Here is a 27,397-nt window from a genome sequence, read left to right on the forward strand (position 1 = left end):
TTATTTTTGGGCCATTTTTATACATTTATTCTTATGTAAATAACCTCAAATAATTTTATTCAGTTTCAAAATCCACTGGAATCCTAATTTATACTAACTGTATTAAATGTTATTTTACAAAGTACAATTTTATGTTCAGGCTTTTTGTTAGAATATCATGTCACTACATGATCACTACTACAGTACTATACCTCCAAGAAATTAGGTTTCTTCATAAATAATACCACTTACTAAATTTATTACTCAAAATTCTTTTGTAAGTTTGGAGGCTTTGTTATACTGCTGATAGGTTATTTTTGTCTATTTCCATACCAAATTGGTTAATTATTCTGGCAAAAATGCCTTCATACAGCTTTATAATTAATCCTAATAACTGGAAGAGCTACTCTGCCCAACTTGCTTTACTTCAGAATTATACACCAAAAGTTATTTTAATTGGCTTAAAACACACTGTTGGGTCCCACACCTGATAAGTCTAGTGTATAGTTTGAGAATCTGCATTTTTAATAAATGTCCAGGCGCTGCTGCTGCTGATCAGCTAATTCAAGACATACTTTGAGAAACACCTGGCCTCAGAGACCCAAGACCAAAGTGTCAGTTGGCCAGCTATTTCACCCACGGCCAGAAAAGTAAGTATTTTAAGTTTGTGGGCCATCCTGGTCCCTGCACAAAGCACCCACAAATGACAGATGAGCAAACAAGCATAGCTGTATTCCAACAGAACTCTATGAAAAACAGCCAGCAGTAGTTTGCTTTTTCCTGCTCTAGATAATCCCTGGTCCTTTAAAATGCTATAGAAATAGCAGAATCAGTTTCTCAAGTTACACTAAAAGCTTACTGGAAATTTACTTGGAATATACTAATTCTATGTATGTGAGTTCTGAAAGCAGACAGTTTTTACAAGTTTGGATCTTTCAAGCCAAATATCTACTTAGACAGTTTTGTAATCAAAAAGGACTTGAACATCTTTTGTTAAGACTCTTAACTTCCTTCATGTTATTCTGATTTCAGTTGTACTTTCTTATTTGCATATTTGATATGGAGAATTTCAAACATGCTCAATGTATGTACAGTATAATGTACTATACATATATATGTACTATGCATGTAGTATAATGTACAATATAATGAACCCTTGTATCTATCACACAGCCTCCAAAACCACAAGACCATATATCCTATCAACTCCTCCCTTTCTATACTTGATTGAATTCTATGAACCTATTGCTTCACAAATATTTCAGTACTTATTTCTAAAAGACAACACTTAAAATAACCACCACAGCCAGTATCAACATATCTTAACAAAAAGTTCCTAAAAAAAAAAAAAAAAAAAGTCAGTGTTCAAAACTTCAATTGTATACTCAGTTATACATAATTTTTTAACTTTTTTTTTACTTTTTCTCAATCAGTATCCAAGAATGGTTTACATATTGCAAACCAAGAGAATGTCTCTTTAAATTTATAGTTGCCACTTTCATCATCTCTTCTCCTTACCCTCAATGCCCCAGTTTATATGTTGAAAAAACTGAGTTGTTTAGTATAAGTATATATATTTTTTTAAATTATGCTGACTAGTATAAAGAAATACAACTGATTTGCTGTACTGTTGCTTTAATAACTTGGGATTTCTACCTGTATGATTATCTCATCTGCAATTACTTATGACACTATTTGCTCTTTTCTTATTCTTACCCTATATCGTCAGTCCTGGCCTGTTGTTTAGTCAGGTCTGACTCTTTCACAACCCCGTGGACTGTAGCCTGCCAGGCTCCTCTGTCCATGGGATTTCCCAGGCAAGAATACTGCAATGGGTTGCCATTCCCTTTCTCTAGGGGATCTTCCCCACCCAGGGATCGAACCTGTGTCTCCTGCATTGCAGGGGGATTCTTTACCACTGAGCCATCTGGGAAGCCCCCAGTCCTGGCTCAGATTCCAGGATACTGAATAGATGCAGTGATAGTCATCACCCTGGCTTAGTCCAGGTATCAGCAAGAAAGCACTCTTAAGTTTTACCGTTACTTATGTTGCTTGAAATGTTATGTGAACTCACTGTGGATCTATTTCTATCGGTTTTCATTTACAGTCTTTCTTTCCTCATGTATTTGGTTAACTTTGTTTAATGCTTACTGTCCTTGAAATTTTAGTTGAGGAAATTCTTTGAAAACTAGAAGATTTCATCCTCCAAAGAGAATATGCATGTCTTCTAGGGCCCTGCAGTCCCAAATACTCTGACTAACTTCACAGTTGATGTGAATTTGACTGCAAATTACATTTGGTGCCAGTTGCTCTTATTCTGCTGAAGCTGAAGCTGCAACACTTTGGCCACCTGATATGAAGACCCAACCCACTGGAAAAGACCCTGATGCTGGGAAAGACTGAAGGCAGGAGGAGAAGGGGGTAACAGAGGATGAGATGGTTAGATGGCATCATTAACTCAATGGACATGCAACTGAGGAAACTCTGGGAGATGGTGGTTGTCCTTAATCAGGGGGAATGCTCTCAATAACCCTGACAGCTCTAGAAAATAAAATTCCCTTTTTCCATTTTAAGATCTTTTATTGGATACGATGGCAAAATTTTATATCTTTGCATCTATTAACAAAATAAAATATTTTCCCTTTATATTGAAGATTTCCTAATGTTGAATTTATCCTGCACCATCAGGATAAACTATTTTACTATAACACTAGCTATCATTTATTATTTAAACATCTGCATCTATACTCAAGAGGGAAAGTAGTTGAAAGGTTTCATTTCCTGTACTGTCTATGAGGTTTTATTATTAAGGAGCTTCACAAAATACTTGGAAAATTTCTACCTGTGGCTAAGGCTTAGGACAGTTTAAACTGGAACTTTCAGTTCTTTAGAGAAATGAGAATTCAGATGTAGTCTATAAACAGGTTTTTAATTATGCCTTCAATTTCTTCCATAGCTGTTGGTCTGTTCAGGTTTTCTGTATCTTGCATTCTTCCAGTATTTACATATGCAATTGTTTCAATATGTAGACTCAGGGGCTTCCCCGGTGGCTCAGCATTCCGTGCCTTAGTTTGCATCAAGCTTTGTGATATAGGTTATACAGATGAAGGCTCAGACAGTAAAGAATCCACCTGCAATGCTGGAAACAGGTTTGATCCCTGTGATGGAAGATCCCTTGGAGGATGGCATGGCAACCCACTCTAGTATTCTTGCCAGGAAAATACCATGGACAGAAAAGCCTGGTGGGCTACAGTTCAAAGGGTCACAAAGAGTTGGACATGACTGGAGGATGGCATGGCAACCCAATCCAGTATTCTTGCCAGGAAAATTCCATGGACAGAAAAGCCTGGTGGGCTACAGTTCAAAGGGTCATGAAGAGTTGGACATGACTAACACAACTGAGCATGACTGACTCAAGTAATATAACACAAATGAGATACCATTTCTTCAGAAGACTTTACCTTTTCTTTCTTTGATTCCACCTCTACCTACCTTCTCTTTCCCTACACTTTACTAACCAACCCCCCAACCCTAGTGTATCTTTCTCCATATTTTTCTCTATGTTCAGTGTCCTATATATACAAATATTTAATTGTAATGTTTTACAAAACTGAACATAACACTTAATTCAATTTTGCTTTTCTTGCTCAGCAATAGTGTGTAGGTATTCCTGGCATAATTCTAAGTAATTCTTTCTAATAGTTATAGTCCACAGCATGAAGGTATCGTAGTTTATCCTATTATTCTACTAATGATAAGCAATCACTTCATTCTTTGTTTCTATGGATTTGCCTAATTTAGACATTTCATATAAAAGAAATTATACAAACTGGGGCTTTCTGTGACTGGTTTCTTTTACACAGTATGTGCAAGATCATATTTTCTTTCAATTGTCACTATATGGTAGTTTCATTGTTTTTTATCTTCCAGTGCTGTAATTTTTTAAAAAAAGAAAAACTGAATGCTAGTCTGAGTTTCTTTCCATTGTAATTTCTGCTGTCTTAGAAGATTTTTTTTTTCTAACCCTTAAAATCCAGGAACTTTGTAAGAATATGTCTAGATTTGTATCTCTGACCTCAGAAAATCATACAATTTTGGTCAATTTTTGGTCTGGCAAACCCTCTTCTCAGCTAGTTCCTCAGTTCCTGGCAGGAACAAAGGGAAAGAAAGCTCAGTACTTGTCATCTCAGTGGAGTCCTAGGAAAACTTGTAAGCAAAGCTGCACCCAACTGTCTTGCCTACTGGATTACTCTAGAAGAAACTGGAAAGAAGCAGAAAATAGGAGTATATCCTCAAACCACTGACTGACTGACACTGCTATTAAATTCTCTATCAGTCATTTCAAATCAATTATTACAATGAATCATTCTGAGCTTTTATAACCCTGATCTTAATTTTTTTAAAGTTCAACATTAAGGAAGCTGTGTAGAATTTAAATTTTAATCTTCAATGAAGAATGATGAACTTATCCAAAATAGATTCATTTTAGGTAAAACTATTTCCTTTTAGGTAAAAGTAATCTACAACAAAAAACAAGCAACCTAAATAAACTGCTACCAACTTTGAGCATCTGTATTTCCTGGATATTCTGTTACTATACCTGATCATGTATGTCAACCATTACTGCATTCTGCTGGGGTGGATGAGCAGCAGGGTGTAACAGACGGGGAGATACATTCGGAGGGTGGAAGGCTCGAGGTTCTTCTATTGCTTGCTGCTGTGCATAAGGGAGATGGTGATAATTTTCATCTTGACTAATGGAATTAAGTCGAGACTGACGATCCCTTCTTCCTCTCTGACGCCTGACAGGAGGACTGTAATATAGTAAAAATGTAGAAGAGGTTGTTTTAATGTTTACTGCTATGATCCATCAGGATTCTGCACTGTCTCTCTTTGTAATCCATTAGCAGTACAGTATTAAAGAATTGCTGTGTTTCATCACCAGCTCTAAACACAAAATAGAATGCATGTTTTTTTAAAAAAGAATAGAAGAAAACAAAATTGATAATCAGCTCTGAGAGTTATTTAGAAATCAATAGCCAATCACTGTCATTTTGGGGTGGGAGTTTAATTGTATAAAATTGCCCTTTTTATAGACAAATATCAGTAAGTTCTTATGATTTAACCTACTATTTTGTCCCTTTTACTTCATAAACATTATAAAACAAATTTTAATCTGCATATATCTTGGCAGTAATCCCATTATGCCTAATGGGCATTTTATATTTGTCTACTGGCTAAGGCATACAGAAAAGACATAGTTCCCTCACGCCCAAAATGACAATTTAAAAAAATGAGTAATAGCTAAAAAACCATTTAATCTATTTACAATTGCAAATAACTGAGTAACAATAAATACTGAGAATGAAAATGACTGTGAGATAGTGTCAGCATAAATACTCTAGTGATATACAGAATTTTTAGGTAGAATTTGGCTACAGTGTCAGACTTTATTTTTTTGGGCTCCAAAATCACTGTAGATGGTGACTGCAGCCATGAAATTAAAAGACGCTTACTCCTTGGAACAAAAGTTATGACTAACCTAGATAGCATATTGAAAAGCAGAGACATTACTTTGCCAACAAAGGTCCGTCTAGTCAAGGCTATGCTTTTTCCAGTGGTCATGGACTGTGAAGAAAGCTGAGTACCGAAGAATGATGCTTTTGAACCGTGGTGTTGGAGAAGACTCTTGAGAGTCCCTGGGACTGCAAGGAGATCCAACCAGTTCATTCTAAAGGAGATCAGTCCTGGGTGTTCACTGGAAGGACTGATGATGAAGCTGAAACTCCAATACTTTGGCCACCTCATGAGAAGAGCTGACTCACTGGAAAAGACTCTGATGCTGGGAGGGATTGGGGACAGGAGGAGAAGGGGACAACAGAGGATGAGATGGCTGGATGGCATCACCGACTCGATGGACATGAGTTTGAGTGAACTCTGGGAGTTGGTGATGGACAGGGAGGGCTGGCGTGCTGTGATTCATAGGGTTGCCAAGAGTCGGACACAACAGAGCGACTGAATTGAACTGGATACTGAAAGAAATCACTTTTACTCTCTATGCACTTTTGTTATCATAAGTAGACTTCTATTTTCCACATCCCTTAATTCCACAGTTCAGCTCCACTGCTTTTTATAAGGGCTCAGCATGGGTAACAATTTGAAACAACAGAAGGCCTCAATAAAAATGTACTCCACGTCAGGCACAAGAGGCGAAACAGCCCCCTTCTAGACACAGCTGCACACAGCCATCTCAGCAGTCTTTACTGAGGACAGGTCACCTTTCCCTTAATTGTTGCACTCTGCACCTCTAAATCTGTTTCTTTCTCTCAATTGCCCAATCTTAAAAAGAACAAGGGACACTCTTTTGTAATATTAATTTCTCCACAGTGCTCTTAATACTAACCCTCAAGGTTCCTGCTCCATTCATTGCTTCCTCTATTTTTCTGTTCAGCATAACTTTTTTGCATTTCTGCTTCAAAACCAACAAACTATATTTCGTTGATTTTCAGGTGCCATCTACCTTAGAATTTACTTTAATGTTTTGAGATACCTTTCATAGAGTTTTAGCATAACCCTTATCCAGCTTTCCCTCATGTTAATATCTTCCATTAGGAAAAAAAATTATCAAAATTAAGAAATGAACCTTGGTATCATACTATTAAACAACAGAATGTATTCAGATTTCACCCAGTTTTTCTAACAATGTTCCCTCACTGTTTCAGAATCCAATACAGGACCCGACTATTGCAGAGTGGTCATGCTTCTTTCAGTTCAGTTCAGTTCAGTCACTCAGTCATGTCCAACTCTTTGCAACCCCATGAATCGCAGCACACCAGGCCTCCCTGTCCATCACCAACTCCCGGAGTTCACTCAAACTCATGTCCATCGAGTTGGTGATGCCATCCAGTCATCTCATCCTTTGTCGTCCCCTTCTCCTCCTGCCCCCAAACCCTCCTAGCATCAAAGTCTTTGCCAATGAGTCAACTCTTCTCATGAGGTGGCCAAAGTATTGGAGTTTCAGCTTTAGCATCATTCCTTCCAAAGAAATCCCAGGGTTGATCTCCTTCAGAATGGACTGGCTGGATCTCCTTGCAGTCCCAGGGACTCTCAAGAGTCTTCTCCAACACCGCAGTTCAAAACCATCAATTCTTCGGCGCTCAGCCTTCTTCACAGTCCAATTCTCACATCCATACATGACCACTGGAAAAACCATAGCCTTGACTAGACGGACCTTTGTTGGCAAAGTAATGTCTCTGCTTTTCAATATGCTATCTAGGTTGGTCACAACTTTTCTTCCAAGGAGTAAGCATCTTTTAATTTCATGGCTGAAGTCACCATCTGCAGTGATTTTGGAGCCCCCCAAAATAAAGTCTGACACTGTTTCCACTGTTTTCCCATCTATTTCCCATGAAGTGATGGGACCGGATGCCATGATCTTCATTTTCTGAATATTGAGCTTTAAGCAGACTTTTTCACTCTCCTCTTTCACTTTCATCAAGAGGCTTTTTTAGTCTTCTTTAGTCTTCTCCAATCCATGACAGCTCAGTCTTCCTGACCTTGATACCTCTGAAGACACACTTACTCTGCAGAATGTCCTTTAACCCAGGTCTGTCTGATGTTTTCTCATGACTTGCATGGCTTACGTATTACTGGAAAGGATATCACAGGGTGGATAGGCCCTTTTCAGTGCACTGTATAAAGGGCCCCATGACACTGATATGTATCACTCATGCTTACATATGTATTACCAATCACTTGGCTAATAGGTTTCAGCCAAGACACTATCTTCTTACTGTCCATGGGGTTCTCCAGGAAAGAATACTGGAGTTGGTTGCCAGGAGAAATATCAACAACCTTAGATATGCAGATGATACCACTCTAATAGCAAAAAGTGAAAAGGAACTGCCTCTTGATGAAGGTAAATGAGGAGAGTGAAAATGGCTGGCTTGAAACTCAACAATAAAAAAATAAGATCATAGCATCCAGTCCCATCACTTCATGGCAAACAAACAGAAGGGGAAAATGGAAGCGGTGATAGATTTTATTTTCTTGGGGAGATATTTTGAATCATGCAAATATTCTGCTTTTGCTAAAAGTTTGCATATAACTTTAGATTGCATGAATGGATCTTTAGCAATCACTCTATTATGATATTCTAATGGTGATTTTCTACTCCTTTCATTTCTTCCATATATATCAACTGCAATTCTATAAAGAAGAGTTGCTCCTTCTCTTTCACTATTTATGAGTAGGGGCTAATGGACATTTATTTTATTCTTTAGGTGATAAGCCACAGTCATTTTATTTTGTTGTTCAAATTATTTTAACTCTGTTCAATGGGAGCATTTTGGTTCCTGTGGCCTTCTACTATTGTCTTTATGCTTTTGAGCACTTCCTTAATATATGGACCACAATATGCTCTAGGCTCATCTCGTATATTCCCTACACCGACTCTGGAATTAACCAGTTCTCCAAAAGAGACTTCAAAGAGTCCTGGTTCCTTTAACTGTAGAATGGTATTTAAAAGCTAAGTGTGCTGACTGCTACACTGTTTCTAGTCTCTCTAAGAGAAAAGAACAAGAAAATGTATCTACGTATATGCACATATCTGTATCTGTACAACTACTTTAAAGGATCGTTTAATGTATCACTAAAAAGAGGGAGAAAGCTGCCAGTTAGACTATGCTACAGGCTTCCCTGGTGGCTCAGGTGGTAAAGAATTTCTCTGCAATGTGGGAGACGGGTTCAATCCTTGAGTCAAGAAGATTCCCTGGAGAAGGGAATGGCAACCCACTCCAGTATTCTTGCCTGGAGAATTCCACGGACAGAGGAGCCTGGCAGGCCACCATCCATGGGCTTGAAAAGAGTCGGACACGACTGAGCGACTAACACTTCACTTCATACTATCAATGTAGATATTATGATGTGAAAAAATGTGCACTTTAAAATCAAAATACAAAATACATGCCCAGATCATGTCCCGAAAAACACTCATCCTGTTCAAAAACTTTAAGGGCCCCTTTTATTATTATTTGATTCCATTGTTGCTTCTTGCTCTTACTTCCCTACTCAAACATAATTTCAGAAACTCAAAACTCAAACAAATTAAGACCCAAGTCCTCGTGCTGAAATGTAAATTCCTTGACAATTTTGGTCCCCATCTTTCCTGAATTTCCTCTTATTAAATGTTATGTATATGACTTTGTGGTAGAACATTTAGTAACCATAATTATTTAAAAATCTAGAAATAAGAAACAGTGATAACAGATGGACAAATATTTCTCAGTTGACTTTTATATCAGTGATAGATACTACTTTGTCACTTTGTTTCAGACATATCATTTGTAAACAGCACAAAGCTATTCCCTCCTGGCTCACTTACATACTTTTGCTGAATTGAGTTTTCTAGACTACATGCTGTTTATCTGTTTCATTGTGTGGAAGCTATATATGCCAGTTTCATTCTTCCAGTGACTACGCTTATATTTTTAAACACATACTTACATTTTAAAAAAAAATCTGGATTAAACATTTTTACTTCTCTCTGCTCTGTCCCCATTTTATATTCAGATTTTTAAAAAAATTTTTTATCTTTTTTTAAAGAGACTTTTATTCAGACTTAGCAATGTCTTTTTTCCTTTCCTAACCAAATCATATTAAATCATCCTTTCTGCATTTATTCTTCTACTTCCTAGATAGAATACAGTTTTTAATAATTCTTTCAAAAAGGTTTTCTGTTTTAATTAGAAGTATAGTTGCCATACAATATTATATAAGTTAGAAATATACAACATAGTGACTCACAATTTTAAAAGGCTATACTCTCTTTACAATCATTAAAAAATATTGGCTATGTTGCCCGTGTTGTACAATATATTCTTGTAGCTTATTTTATACTTAATAGTTTGTACCTCTTAATGCCCTATTCCTGTATTGGTCCTCACCTTTTTTCCCCTCTCCCTATTGGTTAACCATTAGCTTGTTTTATCTGTGCATCTGTTTTTTGCTATATTCACTAGTTTGTTGTATTTTTTAGATTTCACATATAAGTGATAAAATACAGGATTTGTCTTTCTCTTGACTTATTTTACTTAGCATAAGGCCAGGTCCATCCATTCTGCTGCAAATGGCAAAACTTCAGCCTTTACATGGGTGAGTAGTATTCTACCGCTGCTGCTGCTGCTAAGTCACTTCAGTCGTGCCCGACTCTGTGTGACCCCATAGATGGCAGCCAACCAGGCTCCCCCGTCCCTGGGATTCTCCAGGCAAGAACACTGGACTGGGTTGCCATTTCCTTCTCCAATGCATGAAAGTGAAAAGTGAAAGTGAAGTCGCTTGGTCGTGTCTGACTCTTCACGACCCCATGGACTGTAGCCCACCAGGCTCCTCCGTCCATGGGATTTTCCACTGGAGTGGGTTGCCATTGCCTTCTCCTACGTATTCTTTATCCATTCTTTATCTGTTGTTAGACACTTAGGCTGTTTCTATACCTCGGTAATTATAAACAGTGCTACTATGAACATCAAGGTGATCTTTCTGAATAAGTTTTCTTTTTTTAAAAATATGTACCCAGGAGTGGAACTGCTGGATCATATGGTAGTTCTATTTTTAGTTTCATTGAGAAACATCTATACTATTTTCCACAATGGGTGCACGAATTTACATTCCCAATGCAAGGGTTCTCTTTTTTTCACAGCCTCGCTCACATTTGCTTTTTATGTTCTTTTTGATAATAGCTGTTCTAACAGGTGTGAGATGCTATCTCACTGTGGTTTTAATTTGCATTAACCTGATGATTAGTGATACTGAGTATCTTTCCAGGTGCCTGTGGCCCATCACATTTCCTCTCTGGAAATACGTCTATTTAGGTCTTCTGCCCATTTTAAAAATCAAATTGTTTTTCTGTTATGAGCTGTTTATATATGTATGACAGTTAACTCCTTATCAGTTCTATTATTTGCATATACCTTTTCCCATTCAGTATGCTGTCTTTTCATTTTGTTGATGATTTCCTCTGCTGTGCAAAAGTTTTTAAGTTAGATTAAGTCTCAGTTGCTTATTTTTGATTTTATTTTCTTTGCTTTAGGAACCAGGTCCAAAAAAGTACTGTTGCAATTTATGTCAAAGAGTTTGCCATGTTTTCCTCTAGGAGTTTTATAGTTATCTGGTCTTACATTTAAGTCTTTAATCCCTATTGAGTTTATTTCCTTATATGGTGTTTGGGAATGTTCTAATTTCATTTTTTCTCATGTACCTGTCCAATATTTTCAGCATCACCGAATAGGCTTTTTTTTCCACTGTATATTCTTGTCTCCTTGGTCATAGATTGACCATAGTAGGCGGGTTTATTTCTGGGTTTTCTATCCTGTTCCAGTTATCTATGTTTCTCTTTTTATGCCAGTACCATGCTTTTTTGATGCTTATAGCTTTGCAATATAATCTGAAAGTTAGGGAGCAATTGATTCTTCCAGCTCTGTTGTTTCTTCTCAAGATTTTTTTGGCTATTTGGGTATTTTGTGTTTCCATAGAAATTTTAAATTATTTGTTCTAGTTCTATGAAAAATGTCATTGGTATTTTGATAGAGATTGCACTGAATCTGTAGACTGCCTTGCGCAGTATAGTCCTTTTAACAATATTAATACTTCCAATCCAAGAACATGGTGTATCTTTCCATCTGTTTTTGTCACCTACTATTTTTTCTATCTTTCCATCTGTTTTTGTCACTTACTATTTTTTCTATCAGTGTCTTAAGAGTTTTCCAAGTACAAGATTTCCTACCTCCTTAGGTAGGTTCATTCTTAGATATTTTATTGTTTTTGATGGAATGGTAAGTTAGATTATTTCCTTAATTTCTCTTTCTGATAGTTTGTTGCTCATGTGTAGAAATGCAACAGATATCAGTATATTAATTCTGTATCCTGCAAGTTTACTGAATTCATTAATGAGCTCTAGTAACTAGTTTCCTGGTGGCATCTTTAGGATTTTCTATGTATAGTTATTATATCACCTGCATACAGTGATGGTTTTATTTCTTCCTTTCCAATTTAGATTCTTTTTCTTTTTTCCATCTAACTGCTTTGGGTAGGATGTCCAAAACCATACTAAATAAAAGTGGCAAGAGTGGACATTTTTGTCTTATGCCTGATCTTGGAGGGAAGGCTTTCAGCTTTTCATTGTTGAGTATGACATTAGCTGTGGGTTTGTCATATATCACCTTTATTATGTTGAGGTATGTTCCCTCTATGCCTACCTTCTGAAAAGTTTTAAAATCATAAATGGTGTCAAATTTTATCAAAAGCTGTCTCTCTATATCTACTGAGGTGATTATATGGTCTTTATTCTTCCATTTGCTAATGTGGTATATCACAGACTAAATTGCAAATACTGAAAAATCCCTGCAACCCTGGGATAAATCCCTCTTGATCAAGGTGTATGATTCAGGGAAGATCTCTTATTGCTCAACTTTCTTTCTCTCTGATTATTTATGCACATTCTTGAATTTCACCAAAATCTTGCTCAACACTTGTTCTTTAATTCTTGAAAATGATTTTTATACTATTTCTATAAAAACTGTTCCCTTCTATTGTTTCCATCTGGAAATATGATTAGATGTATTTAGAACTGATGACTGTCAATATATTGAAATTTCTTTCCCATTTTTCCATTTTTTCCCTTTTCACATTACATTTTGGGAAAGGTCTTCACTTGATTTTCCAGGGACCAAGATGCTTTTTCTGCCTGTTCATTAATTTTACCAACTAAGATTTCCAGTTGATTTTTAAGGATACAATCTCTTGTACTTCTCTCATGTTACACTTCAGTTCAGTTCAGTTCAGTCACTCAGTTGTGTCCGACTCTTTGTGACCCCATGAATCACAGCACGCCAGGCCTCCCTGTCCATCACCAAATCCCGGAGTTCACTCAAACTCATGTCCATCGAGTCGGTGATGCCATCCAGCCATCTCATCCTCTGTCGCCCCCTTCTCCTCCTGCCCCCAATCCCTCCCAGCATCAGGGTCTATTCCCATGAGTCAACTCTTCGCATGAGGTGGCCAGAGCACTGGAGTTTCAGCTTCAGCATCATTCCCTCCAAAGAAATCCCAGGGCTGATCTCCTTCAGAATGGACTGGTTGGATCTCCTTGCAGTCCAACGGACTCTCAAGAGTCTTCTCCAACACCACAGTTCAAAACCATCAATTATTCAGCACTCAGCTTTCTTCACAGTCCAACTCTCACATCCATACATGACCACTGGAAAAACCACAGACTTAACTAGATGGACCTTTGTTGGCAAAGTAATGTCTCTGCTTTTCAATATGCTATCTAGGTTGGTCATAACTTTTCTTCCAAGGAGTAAGCGTCTTTTAATTTCATGGCTGCAGTCACCATCTGCAGTGATTTTGGAGCCCCCCAAAATAAAAGTCTGACACTGTTTCCACTTGTTTCTTAACTGTTTTAGTTATTTTATTAGCTGTTACTTCAAGTTCTTTCTTTGAGTTTCAGAGACATTCTTTCACTTTGTTGGCTTTCTTCAAATGTTTGCTAACTTCCCAGTGTGCTCATCTTTGTATCTGAAATTGTATCAGATCGTTGCTGAATACTGCATCTGCTTATAAACCCTACTTTTGGCAGAAAAACTGGCAGTTAAACTTATAGCTAGCCTGTAAGTACTAAGGAGAAGGAAAGGGCAACCCACTCCAGTATTCTTGCCTGGAGAATCCTATGGACAGAGGAGCCTGGTGGCCTGCTGTCCATAGGGTTGCACAGAGTCGGACACGACTGAAGCGACTTAGCAGGCATGCATGTATTGGAGAAGGAAATGGCAACCCACTCCAGTACTCTTGCCTGGAGAAACCCAGGGATGGAGGAGCCTGGTGGGCTGCCAGCTGTGGGGTCGCACAGAGTAAGACACGACTGAAGCGACTTAGCAGCAGCAGCATAAGTATAGTACTAAAGTGAGAAGGAAGTAACAAATAACACACAATGCTGGACATAACAAATTTGTAGCTTGTTTTCTAGGTAAGTGCGCCCTATTTCTCCTTCGTGTTCAACAAACATGGAGATTGATGCTTCTTTTCAACCTGAAAACTAGTTTCCGCCATCCAGCAACAGGCACTGTCATGCCCTTTCTGGTCCAGAACGCATTTGATAACCTACAATTGTACTCCTAGGCTTTTATCTTAATGAAATGCTTGCACATGCACACTAGGAGTTGCGTACACAAAGGGTCCTAAAAGAACTCTTTTCATTACCCCAACTGGGCATAACTATTACCCAACGGTAGATGGGTACATAAATTATGGTACATTAGTTCAATGGAAGATTATATCACAATAAATGAACTACTGCTCCCCACATTAAAGAAGACTGCTTAGTAAACAAAGAATACACTTATGTGAAGTAAACAAAACACAAAACTGTTTTTAGAATGTATTTACAGTGTTTTAGCATGTATTAAAAACATGTACCAAGGGAGTTACAACAAATCACAGGAAAGGGTTTATCTTCCAGGAAGGAGGGATTTTGATGTTCTATTTTAACCTAAGTGTAGAGCACACTTGTGTGTTATCCTTTTTAAATGTACACTTGTTTTACAAGTTCTCCTGAATGTATGGCACATTTCACCATAAAACAATAGGAAATATTACAGCAGGTACTCAGACGTTACTTCCTCATGTTATTATATTTAACAGCTATGAAGTATTTTACCTGGTTGGTATAACATTATTTTACTTAAACATTCCCATTTAATTGGATAATAATGCACCAGAAATGTAAAAGTTTAATGGTCTCAACAGAATATACCTCAGGAACAGGTTTATCTTGTCTGATTTGGAACAACGAATGATGGGTTTTTAAGATCCCTTCAGTATTAAGTTACCTGTCTGTTAGTCACTCAGTTGTGTGACTCTTTCAACCCCATTGACTATAGCCCGTCAGACTCCTCTGTCCATGGAATTCTCCAAGCAAGAATACTGAAATGGGTAGCTATTCCCTACTCTAGGGGATCTTCACAATTCAGGCATCAAACCCAGGTCTCCCACGTTACAGGCAGATTCTTTACCATCTGAGCCAAAATTAAGTGCCCTAAGGCTGCCCTAACAACATATCACAAACTGGCTTAAACAACAGAAATTTATTTTCTCAAGTTCTAGAGACTTAATGTCCAAGAGATCAAGGTGCCAGCATGCTTTTTGGTGAAAGCTCTCTCCCTGGAGTCTTATAAGGACACTAATCCTCTTGGATCAAGGACCTGTCCTGATCATTTCAATTAGCCTGAATTACTTCCTTAGAGGCCTCATCTCCAAATTCATCCACATTGTGGGTTAAGGCATCAGCCTATGGATTTTCAGGAAACATATTCAGTCCGTAACACCTTACTACTTTGAGATCATCAGTACTTCTTAGATTATCAACATCCTGGAAATATAAACAGCTGTCTCACTTCAAGGATGCTCTTTCTTTGGAAGAGGAAAGGTATGACCTCAGGCCACTACTAAACAGGAAGCAGCTCAGGAAATGTATTCCCTGGAGAAGAAAAAGAAAGAGCCAAGTACCACACAGAAGAGAGGACTGAAAGTTGTACTAAACTTCAGTCACACCTCATATCACAGGGTCCGCAATTTAAAAAGAAACTTAATGAAGCTACAGCTGCCTTAGAGAATACAAGAGGAATATTTGTGGAGAGAGATTATTCATTTGTAAGAATGGAATGGATAATAATGGAGTGAAGAAGAGACTACTCATTCCTAAGACTTCCATATTTCCACTGTTGTTGCTGTTCAGTTCCGACTTTTTGTAACCCAATGGACTGCAGCACACCAGGCTTCCCTATCCTTCAACATCTGGAATTTGCTCAAACTGTTGTCCATTGAGTCAGTGATGCCATCCAACCATCTCATTCTCTGTTGTCCCCTTCTCCTCCTGCCTTCAATCTTTCCCAGCATCAGTGTCTTTTCCAATGAGTTGGCTCTTTGCATCAGGTGGTCAAAGTATTAGAGCTTCAGCATCAGTCCTTCCAATGAATATTCAGGACTCTTCTCCTTTAGGATTGACTGGTTTGATCTCCTTGCTGTCCAAGGGCTTCTCCTTAGTGTTCTCCAGAACCACAATTCAAAAGCATCAATTCTTTGGTGCTCAGCCTTCTTTATGGTCCAACTCTCACATCCATACATGACTACTGGAAAAACCATAGCTTTGACTATACAGACTTGTTGGCAAAATAATGTCTCTGCTTTTTAATACACTGTCTAGGTTTGTCATAGCTTTTCTTGCAAGGAGCAAGCATCTTTTAATTTCATGGCTGCAGTCATCATCTACAGGGATTTTGGAGTACCGTTGTAAATTATAAAATGTATTTTTCGGTAATATGGATTGAAGGTCAGCACACAAAATGTCTTAAACCTTGAGGTAGTTGAATTCATACATTAACGGTATGGATTGATTTTAAGTAAATCACTTTAGCCTCTTATTATACAATTTCTACATCTGTCAATCCCAAGCTAAATGAATTCTCATGATATACTGTGGTAGTTCAAACAACTTGTAATGTTGTTTGTGTGCGAGTGTACAGAGACAAAGGTGTTGATATATTTATAAAATGCCTACAGAAAAAATGCTTTCTGATGTTTAAAAATACTCTACCAATGACCAAAAATTTAGTAAGTAATATAACCAACTCACCTTCTTCTGTTGCGTGCAGGTGTGTTGCATCGTTCCCCTGAGAAGTGATGTTGGCTTGGTCGAACTGAAGGGGGCTGCCTATTTGATGTCATCTCCCATGGTCGCATTGGTGGTGAGGGAGCTGGTGACGCTGATGTATAATCGAAGACTGAATGAGAGAGGCGCTGTCTCTTGGGACTTGGACTATCTTCACTCTGCCAATGCAACAAAATCAATCAACAGAATAAGAGTTTTAAAGGATTTTTGCATTACTATTTACATGCATAGATGTTTAAGTACGTTTACCTCCAAGTGTAAAGGAGGGAAAAGATACACTATTAACATGAATTAAATATCTTTTTAAAAGATGTGGGGGGTGGGGTAGGAAAGAAAGATCAAATGAAAACGTAACTCTTTATTTAAATTCATCATAAAACTAATCAGGTAAGAACAAACATACATGATAGGGTAATCAGCAATTTGTATTGTACTTGACTGAGCATCCCAGGTGGCTCAGTGGTAAAGAAGCCACCTGCCAGTGCAGGAGATGCAGGTTTGCTTCCTGGGTTGAGAAGATCCCCTGGGTCTAGAAGATCCTCTGGAGAAGGAGATGGCAACTCACTCCAGTATTCTTGCCTGGGAAATCCCATGGACAAAGGAACCTGGCGAGCTACAGTCCATGGAGTCGCAAAAGAGTTGGACAGAACTTAGCAACTAAACAACAACAAACGGTACCTGACCATCTCTTTGAAACTCCAATTTTAACTGAAATTCTACTATGCCTTCCCATCAGTTACTAGTTACTCTTTTAGGCATTAATTTGCAGCTGAGAGATCCATTTAAGAGAGGGTATAATTTAAGTAGGCCTGTGATTTGATTCTAAATCACACTTGTCTACCTCCTTATTCCCACTGTTTAAGGTGATTACATTTATTCTTTAAAGCAATTATGTGGACAAAGTAAGATTTACTTAAAACATTAAAAAACAGTCAATCGATTTATTTCATCAGTTCTTAACTAAAATATCATAAAAGGATATCTTAGGGAAAGACATTTCAGGTAGATCATGGGAGAGGTGGATAATTCAAAACATACCTGTCAATGTTGAAACATAGTCTCAAGCTTTCTTGCTTACTAGCTACAAAATTGGTATGGATAACTTAATTGAATTATTAACTCTCCAGGATTCCTCACACAACTCAATCTTCCAACTGAGTCTCACCAAAACTGTCAAAATTGTAAGTTAACAAAGTCTGATGAGGGCCATGTGTCTTCTATTAAGAGCCGCTCCTGTCTCCAGTCTACTCATGCAAATTCTATTTGGGCATCAGAGCACTTTGGGGCAGGGAACTGTGCCGTGAGGATGTGGGATCTTAGTTCCCTGACCAGGGATCAAAACCACACCTCCTGCATTGGAGGTGAAGGGGTTTAACCACTGGATCACCAGGGAAGTCCCTACAGCTCTTCTGATAATGGCAACCCACTCCGGTACTCTTGCCTGGAGAATCCCAGGGACGGAGGAGCCGGATGGGCTGCTGTCTATGGGGTTGCACAGAGTCGGACACGACTGAAGCGACTTAGCAGTAGCAGCTAGAACAAAAATCATGTTAATATTAGCTAAAGAATATATGAGGCTACATACAACAACATTGGATTTTAAGATATAAAGCATGTAAAACAATTCATTAAACTGATAGGAATGAAGCAAACTGCTTTGGATCATTCTAAATTATTTAGCTGACATATTCACAAAATCATGCCATTTCCAATCTATATAATTCAAATTTGTCATTATAACAAAAATAGGAAGTAGTTTTCAGAATAATATACAAGTTTCTGGTAATTTTCCTCACCACACTAACCTTATTTCTTCCTATAGTTAAGTGAAAGTCGCTCAGTCATGTCCGACTCTTTGCGACCCCATGGACTATATGGAATTCTCCAGGCCAGAATACTGGGTGGGTAGCCTTTCCCTTCTCCAGAGGATCTTCCCAACTCAGGGAGAGAACTCAGGTCTCCCGCATTGCAGGCAGACTCTTTACCAGCTGAGACACAAGGGAGCCCAAGGATACTGGAGTGGGTAGCCTATCCCTTCTCCAGAGGATCTTCCCAACCCAGGAATTGAACTGGGGTCTCCTGCGTTGCAGGATTCTTTACCAACTGAGCTATCAGGGAAACCCTATCCTTAATGGTGCTATTAAAAGTATATTTGTTTTAACCCCCGATTTTAATAAGCTATGTTTTGATAATCCTAAAAATTGAAAAATAACCACTGAAATTTAGATATTCTGATTAAAACAAAATGACAGAACAGCTAAGACGTCACAAACTCAAACATGAACTGCACATGTTTAGAAGTAAGTGATTGCCAAATTTCGTAAAACAGACTTCATTAACATTGACTTTTTAAGGTACAAAATACTAGTGATGTATCATAACTGGCTTTCATATGTATAAAAGGTGCAAGTGTCAGTTGCTCAGTTGTGTTCAACTCTTTGCAACCCCATGGACTGTAGCCCCCGGGCTCCTATATCCATGGAATTCTCCAGGCAAGAATACTGGAGTAGGTTGCCATTCCCTTCTCCAGGGGATCTTCCCAACCCAGGGATTGAACCTGTGTCTCCTGCATTGCAGGCAGATTCTTTACTATCTAATCCCTCATATGTATAACCTGTACCTCAAAGCTTAACGCAAACCAAGACATGAAACTTTGAATTCTAAAAATCCACTGCCCATATGGAGGAGAATGTTGTTGTTCGGTTGTGTTTGACTCTTTGTGACCCTGTGGACTGTTGCACGTCAGGCTTCACCATATCCCAGAACTCGCTCAAACTCATGTCCTTTGAGTCGGTGATGCCATCCAACATCTCGTCCTCTGTTATCCCCTTCTGCTCCTGCCTTCGATCTTTCCCAGCATCAGGGTTTTTCTAATGAGTTGGCTCTTTGCATCAGGTGGCCAAAGTACTGGAATTTCAGCTTCAGCCATCAGTCCTTCCAATGAATATTCAGGATTGATTTCCTTTAGGATTGACTGGTTTGATCTTGTTCTCCAAGGGATTCTCCAACCACAGTTCAGTTCAGTTGCTCAGTCGTGTCCAACTCTTTGCAACCTCATGGACTGCAGCATACCAGGCCTCCCTGCCCATCACCAACTCCTGGAGTTTACCCAAACTCATGTCCATTGAGTCGGTGATGCCATCCAACTATCTCATCCTCTGTCATCCCCTTCTCCTCCCGCCTTCAATCTTTCCCAGCATCAGGGTCTTTTCAAATGAGGCAGCTCTTCCCATCAGGTGGCCAAAGTATTGGAGTTTCAGCTTCAACATCAGTCCTTCCAAAGAAAACCCAGGGCTGATCTCCTTTAGAATGGACTGGTTGGATCTCCTTGGAGTCCAAGGGACTCTCAAGAGTCTTCTTCAACACCACAGTTCAAAAGCATCAATTCTTCGGCGCTCAGCTTTCTTCACAGTCCAACTGTCACATCCATACATGACTACTGGAAAAACCATAGCTTTGACTAGACGGACCTCTGTTGGCAAAGTAATGTCTCTGCTTTTAAACATGCTGTCTAGTTAGCATATTAGCAGTCAAGGTTAGTCATAGCTTTGCTTCCAAGGAGCAAAGCGTCTTTTAATTTCATGGCTGCAGTCATCATCTATGGTGATTTTGGAGCCCACGGACAACAAAGTCTCTCACTGTTTTGTTTCCCTATGTATCTACCATGAAGAGATGGGACTGAATGCCATGATCGTAGTTTTTTGAATATTGAGTTTTAAGCCAGCTTTTTCACTCTCCTCTTTCACCTCCATCAAGAGGCTCTTTAGTTCCTCTTTGCTTTCTGCCCTAAGGGTGATGTCATCTGCGTATCTGAGGTTATTGATACTGAGGAGAATGCTACAGATTCACAAAAATAACCTTAAAAAATTTAGGCTATCATATTTTCAGTAATGTTCAAGTTGTGCGTTAGCATATTCTTATTTTGCAACAAAGCTATTACTTTTAAGAATGGAGATGACTGAGAAAATTTCCCATCTCTTCTCTTTCTGTTGTAAAAGGTTCTCAGTGTGTAAGAGATAGGAAATAACGTGGAAGTGAGCTCATTCACTATGGTAATAAGCCTTACTTTTTCAGTCAAAGTAATAGGAAACCACAAATTGATATTTAGGGACAGGGAATTATTAAAGAGTTTATTACATGCAATGTTGTTTCATATTCCTTATCAATTTGAGTACTCTTTGAAACTCTGAGTATTTAGCATCTAATAAAATGCGTAGAGGATTACATCTATCTAACCCCAAATCCCTATAACCAAACATTCTTATTAGAAGTGAAAAAAACCTGTAAGAAAGTATTGCATGGTTTCAAAAAAAACAAATCAGAAATTGTTAAATGCTCAATGCCATGGGGGAAAAAATACACACAAACACACATGCATATGTACATATATAAACACACATAAAATATATTTACATATCTCAATCAGGAAGCTTTGTAAGATAATGGAAACCTTCCGCAACGCAGAACCAGGTTCCAAGTTTCAGATTTAAAATGGTGATCGAAATGTGCCTCCGACTTCAGCAACTACTAGTGAGTCCTGAGGACTTCCTTCTCAAGGGAACAAGGGGGCAACTAGAATCAAGAGGTAACATCTCCAGAAACCTGGTCCTCTCTCCACCTGGGCCTTAATTAGGACCACCATTCATCTCAGACCCACAAGTAAGTAAATACAGCATGATTTATAAGTTTCCAACCCTCTTTTAAACTTCCAGACTTTCTCTATTTGCCTTACATCTTTGACAAAAGACTAAATGTCTCATTCCACATGTGGTGCTAGAGGTAAAGAACCCATCTGCCAATGCTTGAGACTCAAGAGACGCAGGTTAGATCCCTAGGTAGGGAAGATCCCTGGGAGGAGGGCATGGCAACCCATTCCAGTATTCTTGCCTAGAGAATCCCATGGACAGATGAGACTGGTGGACTACTGTCCACGGGGGTCACAGAAAGTCAGACAAGACTGAAGCGACTTAGCATGCAAGCATGCAGAAAAAAACACTCACTGAATTCTATTAATTAAAAATAAAAGACATGATGATAGCCATCATTTAAAAGTCTATAAACAACAAATGCAGAAGAGGTTGTGGAGAAAGGGGAACCCTCTTGCACCGCTGGTGGGAATGTAAGTTGATACAGCCACTATGGAGTATACAGTATGGAGTTTCCTTAAAAAACGAAGAGACGTGAAAGCAATTAGAAAACTGAAACACTCACTCTACATAAAGCAACTAATAAAGTATAAACACAAAGACAATTCCCTTTTTGTAAATAAGAAGCAGGGGGAAAGCTGGAAATTAATAACTTTATATTTGAACCACACAATATAATTTACAAAATGATCTCTACACATTCTCACTTAATTCTCCACAAACCGGAAGTCTTGACTTAAACTATATTCAAATTTATGTAAAATGTGTTTCTATTAGTGAAGATGTACCAAAGACAATTCAGTGAAATACTGCCTTTGAACTACACAAGGTATATACAGTCCTGTCTGGCATAATTCACACAGGACTTTAATTTTCTAAGTAGTACAGCTTTGATAGTTCTCAGCTCAAAATGTTTCAGAATAAAATCCAACTTCATAACCACTCTAAAAGTACATCCTCCTGGAATGTTATTTTACTTAAAGATATGGGGGAGGGGGAGGTTTTTACTATTGTTTTCAAAAGGTACTGCAGCAGACATTAAAAAAAAAATCAGGGCTTTGCTTCTGATATGGCCCAAGTTTGTGTTTTTTGTTTTTTTTTTTTTTGTTTTTTCATAAAAGGCCAAAGAACAGAATGACTGTGAGTGCAATGAGTGCTTACAAAGGGACTCTAGTGGTATAACTAATACAGTCCCCACCATAATGAAGAGGATAAAATACTGTGTGAAAATATTAAATTACTGTATCATTGGCCATAACTACTAGGCCAGCACTGGCTTCCTGAGTTTAGGGAGGCCTGTGTGGCTTACTTCTGAATAATTATTAACAACCTAAGTCCTAGATTTCTCTTAATTTTTAATTACACAAAACACCACTGGTTCACAAACTCATTTATCTTGATGCTGTAAATGTACTGTGTTCAAATGCTGTATTTACTTCCATAGAAGCTATAAACAAGGATAAATAAAATAATCTGAAGCATAAATATGAAACCAACAAAAATAGAAAAGCTATTAAGAACCACCTGAAATCAAGGGATCTCTCTGAATTATCCACATGGAGTTGTGCAGACAACTGAAGCTCAAATTAGAAATGTTAATTCAGGAGTTTTTGGTATAACAGATAGATGGTATGCCAAAGAAGTTGCAGGCAGTGACAAATTGCTCAAAATATCAATGATTTATATAGTGAAAAAGAGGTCCAATGCTAAACCCTAAGAAGCTCCAACATTTTATGTTGAGTAGCTGATGAAAGGAGTGTGGAGTGTGAAGGTAAAAGCCAGTGGAATGGAGTTTCAAGGAGTCAACTGTTAGGTTGATGCAAAAGGAACTGCATCAACCTAACAGTTGATGCAACAGTAATTGCAATGCTGCACTTTTCTGTTTGATATGGAGACACATTCTTAGATAAATGTGGTTATGTTATATATCATTTTAAGGCATATTTCTAAATTTTATGCTAATAACTTGTAACTTGCTGTTTATATTTATTTCAGACTAGGGAAATGATGTTTAGACAAAAAGCAAATTGGAGCAATTTTCTTATTCAAGTTCAAAATGGGTCGTAAAGCAGCAGAGACAATGCACAACATCAACACATTTGGCCCAGGAACTGCTAACGAACACACAGTGCAGTGGTGGTTCTTGTTCTGCAAAGAGACGAGAGCCTTGACGATAATGAGCATAATGGAAGTTGCACGTTGACAATGACCAATTCAGGGGAGCACTGAAGCTGATTCTCTTACAACTACATGAAGTGAAGTGAAGTGGCTCAGTCGTGTCCGACTCTTTGTGACCTGTGGACTGTAGCCTGCCAGGCTCCTCTGTCCATGGGATTTTCCAGGCAAGAACACTGGAGTGGGTTGCCATTTCCTTCTCCAGTGGATCTTCCCAACCCAGGGATCGAACCTGGGTCTCCTGCATTGTAGGCAGATGCTTTTACCGTCTGAGCCACCAGGGAAGTTGAGAAGTTGCCAAAGAACTCAACATCAACCATTCTACAGTTGTTTGGCATTTGAAGCAAAGGTGAAAAACCTTGGTAAGTGGGTGGTGCCTCATGAGCTGACTGGAAAATCAAAAATATTGTTTGGAAGAGTCGTCTTCTCTTATTCTACGTAACAACAACAAATCATTTCTCATCACACTGTGATGTGTGACAGAAAGTGGATTTTATACAACCAGCTCAGTGGTTGGACCACGAAGCTCCAAAGCACTTCCCAAAGCCAAACTTGCACCAAAAAAAGGTCATGGTCAATGTGTGGTGGTCTGCTGGCACTGATCCACAATAGCTTTCTGAATCCTGGTGAAACTGTTACATCTGAGAAGTATGCTCAGCAAATCAATGAGAGGCACTGAAAACTGCGATGCCCCCAGCCAACACTGGTCAACAGAACAGGCCCAACTCTTCTCCACGACAACATCTGACCGCACATCCTACAACTGACACTTTAGAAGTTGAATGCATTGGGACTACGAAGCTTTGCCTCATCCACCATATTCACCTGACTTCTCGTCAACTGACTGCCACGTCCTTCAAGCATCTCAACATCTTTTTTCAGGGAAAATGCTTCCACAACCAGGAGGCAGAAAATGCTTTCCAAGAGTCAGTCGAATCCCAAGGCACAGATCTTTATGCTATGGGAATAAACAAACTTATTTCTCGTTGGCAAAAATCTGTTGATTGTAATGATTCCTATTTTCATCAATAAAGATGTGTTTGAGCCTAGTTACAATGATTTAAAATTCATGGTCCAAAACCTCAATTACTTTTTCACCAACCTAATTAAGAGGTCATGTAGAATGAGGGTTGAAAAACAGCCACTGTATTTAAACAACATGGAACTATTTCTTTACAGTATGATTTAGTATCATTATGGCATATTTCCCTTTAGGACAATTTTGGGAAATGTTCCTGTTCTTCCTTTGTTAATTTTCCTTATGAATTTAAAGATAACTGTAAAGTTCTAAAATAAAAATTTTATTTTTTGGCTGAAATTTTTATTATGTCTATGAACTTGTTAACAGACATTTTTACAATAATTAGTCTTCTCTTTCGGAAACAATGTATTTCTTTATTTGTATAAATCAACAAATTTCAATCACCTAGCTTCAGTAAATATACAGATTAAAGTTGTTATCTAGCTGTATTAAGATGCACACCTGAGAAAAGGGAAACTTACAGTATTGGTGGGACTCTAAGTTGGTACAGCCACTATAGAAAACACTATTGAGTTTCCTTAGAAAACTAAAATTACCATACAATCCAGCAATTCCACTCTGAGGCATAGTAGGCCTATATCCAGCAAAATTCTTAAAATGATACATTGACCCCTTATGTTCATAGGAACACTACAGACAATAGCCAAGACATGGAAACAACTTAAATGTCCACTGACAGATGAATCAATCAGGAAGATGTGATTTATATATATATACATATATATATAATATATATAAATAAAATGGAATACTACTCAGATTAATAATAATAATGCCATTTGCAGTAACATGGGTGCAACTACAGATTACCATAATAAGTAAAGTCAGAGAAAGACAAATACCATATGATACCACTTATACATGGAATCTAAAGTACGACATAAACAAACCTATCTACAAAACAGAAATAGACCCACGGGCGCAGAGAACAGACTTGTGGCTGACAAGGGGGAGAGGGCTGGAGGATGAAATGGGAGGCTGGGGTGAGCTGGTGCAAGTTTTTATATACAGAATGGATAAACAAGCTCCTACCGTATAGCACAAAGAACTATATTCACTATCCTATGATAAACCATAATGGAAAGGGATATTAAAAATAACATATATATGTTAAATACACATACACACACATTCCTGAAATCAAGGGCTGTGCCACATCTGAAATTCAAGTTCTCCACAATGCACCTGACTTTTTAATAAAAGCATACAATCTTCACTCACAATCACTGAATTGGTTGGTAGTACAGTAACTGCTCATTTTACTTTTGTTGGATTGGAACTGCTTTACTATGTTAATTTCTGCTGTACAATGAAGTGACTCAGCTATATGTATACATATATCCCCTCCTTCTTGAACCTCCCTCCCATCCCCCTTCATCCCACCTCACAGAGCAGAGTCGAGCTCCCTATGCTACATGAAACTGCTAATTTTAAAACTGTAGGGGGTTGATGGCAAACAGATATGACGGAATTTCAGGGGAAGGGGTACTGAAACTATCGTATCTTGATTGTACTGGTTCCACATCTGTATGTTTATGTCAAAACTCACAGAGCTGTACCCAAAAAAGGTGAATTCCACTATAACTATGCCTTAATTTTAATTTAAAAAATGACAAGAAACACCTTGATGCTAATTTTAAATATAGGCTTATTTTTATAGAGATGTAAATGTGCTTCTTAAACCATTTTTGTAAAAAAAATTCAAAGCAAGAAAAACAAAACCATCATTTTTATAGAAATGTTCAAAAATATTGGTTAATAGGTGATTTCTTAAGCTGGATGGTAGATTTTTGAAAATTATACACACATCTTCATACTTTACAACATGCATATGAAAATATTTCATAATTAAAAAAATTAAAAAGCACGCAAAATTTGAAATATTTTGACTAGAAAAATAAGCAAAAAAAGAGCAGAGTGGAAAAGTAATAAACAAGGATAGTGATACAAACTCGGTTAAGTAGTAAAGATAAAAGGACAAAAAAGAGATCAAAAATAGGATGAGCTTTTTGTTCAAAGACTGATGGTTACAAACAAGGATCCAGGAGAGTGTCAAAACTTGCCTTCACCTCTGTGACCATCCTACTTACTTGTTACGTATCCAATTCCACGCTTGAAGCACAAAAAGCCAATCATTTCTTTACTCCTAGAGAAGGCTATAGGAGAAATGATGTCCTTACAAAAGAGAATAGTTTCAGCTAAAATATCAAGTAGAGAGGGTGTTTTAGGGGGAAAAATGGAAAAGGTAAGGTAATTGTTTGGAATGGATGGAGTAAAAAGGGAAAGTAAAAGTAGAAAGAGTTGGAGGGAAACAGCTTGGAGCAAAGCTTCGAGAAAACAATGCATTAAGGCAGTGGCGCTGAGGACAGGATATGGCTGCACAGGCTCTCCTTTTCATATGGCAACTAGGTTTTATAATGATGAGAACCATAACTGCAACTAGGAAACCACACTCTATTTTGGTGTCAGAATTAGTTGAAAGTACCTGACAATATCTCAAAGGGGATGTGAGAAGGATTTACTTTGCTTCACGTGGAACAGTGGTAGGGGTAATAAGTGGACAAAGAAAATCTCCAGTCTCTCGTGGGAGCAAAGTACATTGAGGGCCTGATTTTTAAGTTAGGGCAAAGTAAGGTTTAAGTTAAATTAGGACTATAAATAAAAAAACACCTTTCACTTTTCTGCTAACACTCAAGTGGAACTGGCTAACTTTTTGGTTTTATTTTCAAAATATGAGTTTTAATCTACTGCATTGGGCAGCTATTCTTTGAGTTTAGTTAATGTTACCTTAATGCTTAAAGACTCAGAGGAAGTACAGAGAACACAGAAAGTGTC

General features: G+C 38.1%; 1 protein-coding gene and 1 non-coding gene across 8 annotated transcripts in view; both read right to left on the reverse strand.

Annotated features, from left to right (window-relative positions):
• RNF38 (ring finger protein 38) overlaps positions 1 to 27,397 on the reverse strand; it is a 129,619-nt gene that overhangs the window by 27,675 nt on the left and 74,547 nt on the right. For 6 of the 7 annotated variants that reach the window (XM_040267417.1, XM_040267341.1, XM_040267205.1 and 3 more), the window contains 2 exons: positions 16,664 to 16,857; positions 4,580 to 4,793 (listed from right to left, as the gene is read on the reverse strand). In XM_040267417.1, coding sequence (XP_040123351.1) covers positions 4,580 to 4,793; positions 16,664 to 16,770 — 321 coding nt within the window. In that variant the 5' untranslated portion in view covers positions 16,771 to 16,857. Of the gene's footprint in view, positions 1 to 4,579; positions 4,794 to 16,663; positions 16,858 to 24,345; positions 24,633 to 27,397 lie in introns of those variants that run through there. The other variant, XM_040267058.1, reaches the window with a different exon arrangement.
• On the reverse strand, positions 23,732 to 23,804 carry TRNAC-ACA. Its single transcript has one exon. It is a non-coding gene; the product is annotated as a tRNA-Cys (tRNA).

This window comes from Oryx dammah, unplaced genomic scaffold (genome assembly GCF_014754425.2).
Source record: "Oryx dammah isolate SB20612 unplaced genomic scaffold, SCBI_Odam_1.1 HiC_scaffold_1, whole genome shotgun sequence".
In the NCBI taxonomy this organism is placed as follows: Eukaryota; Metazoa; Chordata; class Mammalia; order Artiodactyla; family Bovidae; genus Oryx; species Oryx dammah.